This window comes from Anser cygnoides, chromosome 3 (assembly GCF_040182565.1).
Source record: "Anser cygnoides isolate HZ-2024a breed goose chromosome 3, Taihu_goose_T2T_genome, whole genome shotgun sequence".
NCBI lineage: Eukaryota > Metazoa > Chordata > Aves > Anseriformes > Anatidae > Anser > Anser cygnoides.
The window spans coordinates 109922971-109933843 of record NC_089875.1 but is presented as its reverse complement, the minus strand read 5'-3'; the positions used below and the strand labels follow the sequence as shown (position 1 = coordinate 109933843).

General features: G+C 48.1%; 1 protein-coding gene and 1 long non-coding RNA gene across 13 annotated transcripts in view; one reads left to right on the top strand and one right to left on the bottom strand.

Moving 5' to 3' along the window:
- Positions 1–589: 589 nt before the first annotated feature.
- Positions 590–6706, bottom strand: MYCN (MYCN proto-oncogene, bHLH transcription factor). 6 transcript variants are annotated; one of them, XM_048052953.2, is made up of 3 exons: positions 6570–6706; positions 3232–4073; positions 590–2103 (listed from the first exon to the last, which is right to left on the bottom strand). In XM_048052953.2, the coding sequence occupies exons 2-3, from the start codon at positions 3968–3970 to the stop codon at positions 1505–1507; spliced, it is 1338 nt and encodes a 445-aa protein (XP_047908910.2). In that variant the 5' UTR covers positions 3971–4073; positions 6570–6706; the 3' UTR covers positions 590–1504. The 6 variants fall into 6 exon arrangements, with proteins under 6 accessions (XP_047908910.2, XP_047908914.2, XP_047908912.2 ...); XM_048052957.2 differs by lacking the exon at positions 6570–6706 and adding an exon at positions 5590–5663; XM_048052955.2 differs by lacking the exon at positions 6570–6706 and adding an exon at positions 5358–5579.
- A 1400-nt stretch (positions 6707–8106) lies between these two features.
- The window catches only part of LOC106030738 (uncharacterized), a 42166-nt gene continuing 39399 nt past the window's right edge, over positions 8107–10873 (top strand). For all 7 annotated transcript variants that reach the window (XR_010830635.1, XR_010830636.1, XR_010830637.1 and 4 more), the window contains exon 1: positions 8107–9885. This is a non-coding gene — a long non-coding RNA (uncharacterized lncRNA). The remainder of the gene's footprint in view (positions 9886–10873) is intronic.

Genomic DNA, 10873 nt, shown 5'->3' with positions numbered 1-10873 from the left:
TGTAACTTCCCTGCGATTTTTAATTTGCAGTAACTTAGCACAATAGTAACAAACAGGATCTTTGGCTAGACAAGAACATTAATCCTTCTGTGCAATGATGGACAGCTTTAAGGATATGCCTTTTGTAATGCAAATAAGAATTGCCCAGTAAGATCTTGGTTTACTACAAATATTTCATTTTCTGGGTGTTTTCTGTAGTAAAGTCTACCATCACCATTTACTTTTCACCTGTCTGCTCCATGTGACCATTCCCTGAGCAGCCCGCTTTACACTTCTCCACATACAGGTCCGTATTCCAGAAGTCTTCATGACACTGGAGTCTTTCTGTTAAATGTGGTATGTCCAGTCCCCTGCAATGATCCTGACATCACAAGAGATATCTGAAGTGTGAAAGAATTGGAAAACTGTTCTTACAGTTTTCAGATATGGAAATGTCCTGGCTAGCTGACTTTTCATAGAGCATCACCTGTAGTTTGAGAGCTTAAACGCCCATGATACGGGACCATGTTTTTGTATTGCATGAACATTGCAAAGATAAAGATTTTATTTCAAAGAACTTAATTTAAAAAGAAAAATAGTACATGGCATATCATGTAATTGCTATTTATTTTCATAAACATGAGGTATTTCAAAGTGCTATAAGACGCAGCACTAAATGTACATCGTTGGAAGAAATTAAACACAGAACTTTGCAGTTACCCAGTTCTATGCACCAAACATTAACAAATACATTAACTGGAAGAAACAGGCTAGGAAAAGGCATATATAGTAAATTTCTTTACAAAAGTTTCTTAGTTCAAAAAAGTGATAAAGTAATATCTACTCAAAACTTTCACAACTCATTTTCATACGAAAATATAAGTATCAAATTTAGTTATGTATCAGCATCATACTAAAGTATACAGGCAATGTAAGAATTAGTACAGTACATAACAGAGATTAACAATATATTTGTATACAAAAACATGCTCCTCAAACATTGAGGTATTACAGTACTTAGGTATGAACTTCCAGTCTAATACTGGTAGCAAAAGCCACCTCTCATAACCCAAGACATGTACAAAAGGCAAGTGTGTAGATGGTATTTACAGAAAATTCCCACAGGGGTACAAATGCCAACCCCTAAAGTAACATCTGTTAGAACATAAGCACCATAAAAATTAGGAATGAATGTTTTAAACTCAACTATATGTCATCAGCAGCTCCAAATGCTCACAACAATTAAAAAAAAAAAATCCCCACCATCTACAGTTCTTAAGGAAAAAAAAAAAAACAAAGGCAGTCCATTGTTGTTTGGTAGTCTTGCAATGAACTCCTTGCAAGAACATACATTTGCTCCGTACCCGGATAATATAGTTTGTCAATTATTTCAGGGACTGGATTGAAAGTAAAACCAACATTCTTAACGTCAAAAAACACAATTTTTTTAAAGAATCAAAAATGTGCAAAGTGGCAATGACTGTCCTGGTCAGCCAAAAAAAAAAAAAAAAGAAAAAAAAAAAGCTTAGCAAGTCCGCTTGAATTCTATTTTCTTTACCAGCTGTTGTTGCCTGGCTTGCAATTTCTCCTTTTCTAGCAATAACTTCTGCTCCTCTGCCTGAAGAGAATGAACATATTCAGTGGCTTTTTTCAAGATCACAACTTTTGCAGCTTTCTCATTTTTAACCAGTTCTGGAACATGGTCCCTTAATGTGAGGAAACTTGACCGTAGATCATTACGCCTTTGACGCTCCAGGATATTGTGGTTACGTCGACGTTCACTATCCTCTGAATCTGAGTTTCGAGGACTTGAACTCTTAGACTTTGGTTGGATCATGGGTTTTACTGGACGGGGCACCTCGGTTTTTAACTTTTTCTGTGGTGGAGCATCTTCACTCTCCATGTATGGAGAAGGAGCGGCATAATTATGCTGCTGGTGAATTGGTGCACAACGCTTTAAGATCAGTTCATTCTGCTGTGTCCTGACTGATGGAAAAGTGGTATTTTTAGGACGCACTGTAATAGTAAGAGTCGTAACAGCCTTGTTGGAGGAGGAGCGTCTTTTCTCCACTGTCACAACATCTATTTCTTCTTCTTCATCCTCTTCCTCCTCGTCTTCATCATCTTTTGGTGACAGAAAGTAAAAAAAGAAAATAGATGTTATTCCTTCAGAAAATACTCTGAACAAGTATTAAACCAGATGTATTTATTGACAAAACATGTACATTAAAAGCAGCAATGAAATAACTGATGGTAAAAAATAGGGTGTGCCCACCAGCTAGAATCAGCTATGGCTCCAGAAAAGTATAAAATATGTACAAAATAACTAAGGAAAAGTGATTTCTGAAAGTTTAAGAACTTCATGTTTGTTTGTTTTTTAAACCGCTTCTAATTTTCAATAAAAGTGGGGCTCCCACCCAAGTAATCTCGGTGGCAGAAAGAGTTCTCATACAGAACGTATGAATTTTTAATACATCTGTGGAGCTGGGGTGCAAAATGCATGCACAGAGTCACAACACAGCCCTTGCTTGGTGGAAAAGCAGCCGGAAAACAAAACAATTGCTGGGTTTGTTCTAATGCAGAAGGTGAAGCTGCTCCCGCCGGGGACCCTTTAAGCCGGTGTTTGGTGCTCTGCCAAGAAGACAGCTGTTGGAAGTGCTTCCTCACCCAAAGCTGTCAAACCAGACATTAAAGGGACAGCAGGCTCTGCAGCCCGGGATGGATCACCAAGCTTACCCTGATGGTCATATGGACCGGCTCACGGGCACAAGCGGAACCACTTTTCAACAGAACTGGACTTCTGTGCAGGCACAGACAGGAGACGTCTGTGGGCATTTTAGGTTCTGTCCGTGCAAAAACAAGGAGCCCTCTGTGAGGCTACTTAGCCTGCTCCAGCCTCCCAGTGTGACACTTATGGACACATCCACCACCCTCCCCGAAACGTGTGTTCAGCGTGACACCGCCACCCCACTCATCCCCACAACGCCCTCGGAGATGGCGGACACAGGATAAGGGGGCAGAAGGAGCTACGGAAGCTTCACAGCACCATGCCAGGGTCCTGCTGTCCCTCAGGGCCATCTCCTGCCGGGCCACCAGCCCCGGACCCTTGCCCATGCCTTCCCCATGGGGCCGCTGTCCCCATCCCCATCCCTACCGTGCCTGCTGCCGCCTGCTGGCCGACCCGCACCCCACACACCCCCCGCCCAGCCCCTTCCTCCCTTTCGAGGCCACCACCGCCCCGCATGCGCTCACCCGAGTCACTGAGGGTGTCGTCCCCGGAGCTGCTGCTGCTGGCCCGGCTGTCCCCAGCGGGACGTGGCGACCGAGCGCCCCGCGGGGCCCCCCCGCCGCCCACCGCCCCTCGGCCCGTTCCCGTCACCGTCGCCTCCCTTTTGGTGACGGGGAAGGGGAAGACAACGGCCGGGTCCACGCACTCAGCCGTGGCCACGGCGGGGACGGTGGCGGTGGTGACAAGGGCGGTGGTGGAAGCAGCCGGGGGGGGCGGTGGCGTGGCGGCGGTGGTGGCGGCGGCGGGCGGCTTGCCCTGCAGCTTCTCGCTGACCGCCCGCTCCAGCTTCTCGCGGGCCGAGAAGCCGCTCCACATGCAGTCCTGGATGATGATGGAGTTGAGGTTGTTGGTCACGCCAAGCCCCGACTCGAACAAGTCCCCCCCGTCCGTGCCGCCCCACAGGTCGGCCTCCGGGGGCAGCAGGAGAAGCTCGGACGCCCAGTCCAGGTGGTCGGTGGGGCGGCAGCCCCCCAGTGCTGCCCCTCCCCAGGGCACCGGGCCCCCCCCCGGGGGGTGCTCCTGGAGCCCGGCCCGGCTGGGAGACAGGGGAGGGGTGGGCAGCAGCTCAAACTTTTTCCAGATGTCCTCGCCGGGGGGGGCAGAGTCCGGGCCGCACAAATAAAAGTCATCTTCGTCCGGGTAGAAACAGGGCTGCAAAGAGTCAAACTCGAGGTCGGGGTTTTTGCTGACCATTCCTGGCATTACGGGGGTCTTCTTGCGGCTTCCCGGGTCGGGCAATTGTTTTAGAGGCAGGTTTTATGGTATTTCCACCAAGGGGAAAGAGAGGTCCGCCCAAGACCTGAAACTAAACCAAAAATAAAAAAATGATGATTAAAAAAACCAAAAACTAATTACAACACGAAGAAACGAACAGACGCGACTGTAACTCCCTTCCTCTTAAGTGAAAAAGCCACGAAACAGAACAAAACCAAAACACGGTAATTCCATCATCAACAGCAAGAAGCCGGGAACCTTTGGCAAGTCGAGCAAAAATGCATCGCACACCTTTCCTCCCGACTCGGGCATGAAAGGAAAAGGGCCAGGCAGAGCTCCGGCGTGCAGGGCGCTCTCCGGGAGGACACCCAGCAAGGTACGGCAGGGATGCAAGGCACCTCTGCGCTCCTGCACAGAGCACTCCCCGAACTGCTTCAAATGCTCAAAGCAGCAGAGTAACTGTAGACAGATGCAAGGCTTTGATACCGTAATCTCTCCAGAAAGCCCTCTTAATATGCCAGCAAAAGTAGAGGAAGTTTACTCCTTTTGTCATCTGCAGAGCAGCGCAAAGAGCGAGGGGGATGCAAAAAAGGGGGCGGAGGGGGCTCTTCGCAACTTCGCAAATCGCCAGTTCATTCACTCAAAGCGAGCCAGAGAAAAATCCGCACAAAACACAAGGGGGGAGGAGGAGGAGAAATTCAGCAGCAAGAGGAATTATCGACCTTATGTAATAATCTCACATACACACACGTTAAAAAAAAAAAAAAAAGCACTAAAGCCACCCCGACACCACCAACAAAGCCTTGTGATTTGCCAAGAAGGTACAGAAGTTTCTGTCCCCCCTCTCTTCCAGCTCAAGACGGGAGCAAACGGAGAGGCTGCGAGGGCGACAACTTTGCAGATTTTGCCCCTTGGTGCACTCAAAGCCTCCTGCAAACAGCACTTTTCCCCATCTCCCCCGCGGAAAACGCGCGCCCCCTTACCTCGGCCGGACCCCCCACTCGCTAGCCACGACCAGTCACCCGCACCCCATTCCTCTTCCAAGAGCTGGGTTGCATCAGACATTTAACAGAAAAATAAAAGATGACTTTTAAGTCCCAAGGAGCCCTTCAGCGTCTCTCCCTTCGCCTCGGTTAACGTGACGCGAAGGGAAAGCGTTTGGCTGGGTTGAGAACAGCTGACGCTTAAACGGCAACCAAAAAGGGGGGAAAAAAAAAATCCATTAAAAGCCTTATGATGAAATGCAAAGAAACGAGCCCGGCTCAGCTGCTCTCCCCCTGCCCCGCCCCCTGATCACTTCCAGTATTGTACATTTTTCTGCTCCTGAAATATATTAAACCGTTAAAAAAATGCAAAGCACTAAAGAGGCACCTACAAAACCCAGGCGAGCTCAGCGCGACAGCTCCAAAACAAAACCAAAATATCCGCCGGGATTTTCTTCTGCTCAATGAAAAACCCATTCACGCACTGCAATGCCCCTGCACTTCCTCTCCCTTCCCATCCTCCCTGGTTTCGCGACTCAAACGCGATGGGGAATTGTATTTATTTCATTGGGTTTTTGTCCTCCTGCTTATTACAGCCCAGACCCTGCAGCTTCCTCTTCTTACCTCCTTGGTGATGGTCGTGGGTGTTGCAAGGGGGAGGAGTGGCGGGGGGTGGGGGGGAAGGGGAGAAAGGGGGTGGGGGGGGAAGAAAAAGGAAAAAAAAAAAGCAGATGATCTTGTATGTTGCACTTTACTGAGCCCGCGCAGCCCCCGAGGCTAACCCAAGCCTCCACAACCACCCTTTGCTTGCAGACAGATGACTGTCACTGGCAGGCTTTGAAGCTCCTAGCTATTATTTCCCCACACACACCAAAAAAAAAAAAAAAAAAGCAAAAAAAAAAAGCAAAAAAAAAAAAAAAAGGGCAGCAAAAGCTGACACACCCGGGGAGGCATTAAAAAAAAAAAAAAATTAAGGGGGGGGGTGAAACGAGAGCAGCAAAACCCCACCTCCTGATTTCCATACGGCAGGGAGGCGCCTGGCGTTTGGCGCCAAAAGCCCCATTTGCTCTTTATGCGGGGCAGGGCGAGGGCCCGGTCCCGCTGCACGCGGGGGGGGGGGGGGGCCGGCTGCCCCGAGCCGAGCCGTACCCGAGCTCCGTCCCTCTCGGGTCGCCCCCTCCCCTCGTCCCCGCAGCAAGGGGGGAACGCTCACGGGAGGAGCGGCATCCCCCAAGCCGCGGCGACACCCAGGGCGAGGAAAAAAAAAAAAAAAAAAAGAAAAAATAATAATAAAAAAAGAGGAATAAAGAAGTGGCTGGAATACGGAGTGGCTCCGACTGGGGGCTTTGTAAATCGTTAATAACCATCCTGCCGGAACGAGCACCTCCCTCAGACGAGCGGGGTTTGCCCGCATCCCCCCCCCCCGGGCCCCCTCCCCGCCCCGCGCCCCCCTCTCTCCCTCCCCGCCGCCCGGGACGTGAACACTCGGCGGAGCCGCCGCGGGCCCCGGCTTTCCGCTGCGGACGGCGACACCTTGCGGAGGGCCGGCGGAGCTCGGCACGGCTCCCACCTCATCTTCCCCCCCCCGGCCGCCGGGCACCCACCGCTCTCTCGGCTCGTTCCCCGCGGGCGCGGCGGGGCCGGGAGGGCGGCGGGGCCGGCAGCGCGGCGCTGTCTCGTCGGCGGAGCTTGGCGGAGGGGGGCGAGCCCGGTGGCGAGCGATCGCGATCCGGTGGCCGCTGCGGGGTGGCGCCTCCTCGCTCATAGGCTGCAGGTTGAGGCGGGGACTGCGGGGCGTTGCTCGCAGGATGGCTGCCGGCGGGCGGCCGCTTTGTGTGCGGAGGGGGCTGCGCCGCCTCCTTCCCTCCCTCCCTCCTTGCCCGGTGGTGGGGGTGAGCCTGGGGTCTTCCAAGCTGGCCCCTTCATCACGTCCCCCGCCCCCCGGATCGCAGCCTTCGGGCTGCGCCCTCCCGCGTGGCGATGCCCCCTCGCCTCCATGTTGTGTTTCAGCGGCCAAAGCTGTGAGGCCTCGCGGCCCCTCAGGGAAGGGATGCATTAAGCATTTGCACTCTTGTTGGGGTGCCCGGCGGGGAACCGAAAACGGGCAGCAGCAGCGCGGGGTCGCCAGGGGAGGCAAGATGGCGGTTGCTGTCTCGCCCGCCTCACCTGTGGGGACCCAGCCATTACGGGCACAAGAGCAAGGGTGGCAGCGCCAGCAGTGGTCGCCAGCCACTCCAAAATGGCCACTAGCCAGGCGGCGAGTCCTGCCAGACCCCCTCAGCTTGCCCCTGCCCGCTTTTTGCCCTTCGGTATGGGAGTGGCTGAGCACTTGCCTTTCTGAGGAGCCCTCAGCGGGCTCTGGTTGAGTGTAAAAAGGGCCCCTAGAAAGCAAGTCCTTCAAACTCGAGGGTGCATGCTGTTCAAGCACAGGGTGCTGCCGGTTACTTTGGGTACCCTGTTGTGAATTAAGTCTCATCTGGGAGGTGGCAGTTGGCTGGGGATGGTTATGGAAGGGGTCATGCAACCTAAAATAGAGGAGTGCCGGATCTCTACTGGCCCCCGTGGCAGTAAGCTGGTGAGAAGTTTGAGGTCTGGCTTGCCTGGACTTCATGATTTGGCCTCCATTTCCAAAATGCACTTTGGGTTCAAGATGGCTGATTTCATTGATTAGTCAATGTGTGTTTCGCACTTCGAAGATTTGAAGTCTTATGAAAGCACTGAGCTTTATGAATTTGTTTCTATGATTTAGTTGGACAAAAAAGTGTGGGTGGTGTTTATTTAATTTTCTTCACATTTCAGTAGCCTTTAAAAGGTTGCAGCATGTTAGTTTTTGTTTCACCAGATATGCAAACAATTTATTTACACTCATCATTTGAGGATCTTCCTCAGTTTATACAATTATTTTCAATTATTTTTGATTTGTTCCTTTAAAGTCATTGTCTTCCACTTTTCATTTAGTGTTGGTATACATGTAAACACTGATATGTCCACACCTTCGAGCTGGATACGCACTGTTGTCTGGTCTAGTATTTATTCATTCTAAAATTCTCACCTAGATTCTCTCAGCAGCCTTTTTACATATTCTTTTTTTTTCTTTTTTTTTTTTTCTCCATATTTTTGTGCAGAAACAAACCTAACTATCAACTTTTAGGAAAGCTCTACTGTGATGCGTAGTGTGATCTATTTTGTACCTCAGTGTGTGCATTAATGAAAGACAGTGCTGAAGACAAAACATTTGAAATAATTTTCATTGTGGGGGGGAAAAAAAGAGGAAGTAAAAAGCAGTACACAAAGAAACATGGAAACATGGCTGTTTATAAGCACTAATTCTGTTTAGGCAAAAAAAAAGTTGTTAAACCCAGGTCTCTTGCTTTGTTTTGCACAGTTGAGAAAGACATAAAAAATTGTGCAAAGCTTTGGAATGACTACACACGTCCCTTTTTTTTTTCTTTTTTTTTTTCTTTACACTTCTGGCTATTTTATCAACACTTGCTTTTCTTTTTCTGTTTCTATGATACTGTGATCCCTTCTGTCTCTGAAACGGCATGTATCAAGAAGCCTCTAGGCAAGTGGAAACCTGAAATTACTTGTGGTTACTCTGAATTTATAATCACTTCATTGAAACAATTTGGGAGTTGAGATGTACTGATTTTAGAACTGTGTCCCAATACAGACCACTGAATCATAGAATGTTTTGGATGGAAGGGATCTTAAAGATCATCCAGTTCCAACCTTGTTGCCATGGGCAGGGACACTTCCCACCAGACCAGGTTGCTCAAAGCCCCATCCAACCTGGCCTTGGAACACTTCCAGGCTCGGGGCATCCACAGCTTCTCTGGGCAACCTGAGAACTCCACTGCTTCACTACCCTCACAGGGAAGAATTTCTTCCTTATATCTACTCGAAATCTACCCTCTCTCACTTTAAAGCCATTACGCCTTGTCCTACCACTATATGCTCTTTTAGGCCCCCTCTAGGTACTGGAAGGACGCTATGAGGTCTCCACAGAGCCTTCTCTTCACAAGACTGAACAACCCCAACTCTCTCAGCCTGTTTTCATAGGGGAGGTGCTCCAGCCCTCTGATCATCCTCACCAGAAGTGAGACATACTAGCCTGTAGTCTTCTGTCTCTTTCTTTTTTCTGTTTTTGGAAAAAATGGAAAAAAGCCTTCCTGTAGCCTTCCATTCCAACTCTCCAGTCATGGGAGCTGTCCCACCACATCTCCGTGATGCCAGTGAGATCACAGATGCCAATAGGGTCATACCAGTTGGGTAGCAAATATTTTAAGGCGTTGTAAGAAGATTGACTATATTCTTGGGAGTGTTTGAAGTCTAACTAAGCACCTTCCAGATTCAACAGGGGAAGCTGGGAGCATAAAAAGTTCTGAGAGCTGACAGTGAACTTGTGAAAGCATTCTTAATTGCATATTTTGTGAGTAGTTTTCTTTGCAGTAGTCTGGATTTCTTCTAGGCTTGTTACTTGGAGATTTCTGTAAGGTTCTCTACAGGCCCAGTGAGGCTATTGCTCTGCAGACCTTTAGTTTCACCTTCCACCTTTGCGAAGGTAGAAAAAGACATTGTGTATAGAGGGCTAAAAGATAATTTTGCTTACACAGTGGTAAGAATCCAAGGAGATCCTGCAGTCTTTAATTTGGGTTAAACAAGTCTGCAAACCATTGTGCTGAGGGCTGAGACATACACACCTGGGTGTAATGTGTTCGTTAGTTACTGGTGTTCAGAGCTATGGAACATTCTCCTTTTCATTGCTATTGATTCATTAAGAAAGCCTGTGTAAGGGAAACTGTATGTGACAACATGTGTGTTTCTCTCACCCTTATGGCCAGCAACTACCCCAGCAGATCAAAAGAAACAGAAGAGTATTACTTGGTATGTGTGGAGTTGTCTTCCTCAGAGACTTTGGTATGTTTCAGTCATCTGAATTTTCTTTGCTAGTCAGTAGTAATGTATGTACTCCCATGACTCCATCTTAAATCGAAAGAAGTTTTTTTACAATGGTTTTCTTTAATTGGGGATGAGGGATGTCTCCTAGGTGTATTTGACAAAAACATGCCAGAATTTGAATAATTTACCGGGTTCTGTCTCAATCAACAGCAATGAGATGTGAAACTTTCTGTATAGAACTAGGAAGGATGTACGAATACTCAAAACCTTAGGTGTAATTCTTTTTTTCCTTAAGGATCTGATACAATACCTATTAGATAGCAGTGGCAACATTTTCAGATGGAAAAAGTATTTGGAGGGAGCTATAAAAGAAAAAGTTAACATAGCAGTCATAAAGCTACCAGATTTAGAGCAATGGATTTATTCCTGCCTACCTTCAGTAAACTTGCAAGGTAGTTTTACCAATCCCTGCTGTGTAGCTGCTGAGTGCATATAATCTAAAATATTTATCTTGCTACTCTCCCTGAAGGTAGAGTCTGGTATTACTTTTACCCTCATTCGGATGAGACAGGGTAAGGGACTTGCCCAACATCACATATGGAAATTGAAGCAGATTTCCCCAGTATGCTAATTGTTAACAGCGTGAGGTAGCAATTGCTTTCCCACAAGTTAGTGCCGAGTGCATCATCATCATCTATTAAGATGAAAGAATACTGCAGCCTCTCAAATCCATTGTATGTCATCTCTGCAAAGAATGCTGTTTTCAGTGCTACATTCACAGATGTCATGTGACATGAAAACTTTCAAATACCAACCGTAGTACCTGGGCCTTGTATCACGATTCACCTGGCCTAGACATTGCAGAAACACACTGAGTTATTTCTCTCACAGTCACTGTGGAGATCACCTGTCATTCTCATCTGTGCATTCAGGAACATTTTGAGGAGTACCTAGTAATCAGAGGACTAATTCTATTTAATTAACACTAATTTTGAGGTCGCATTAT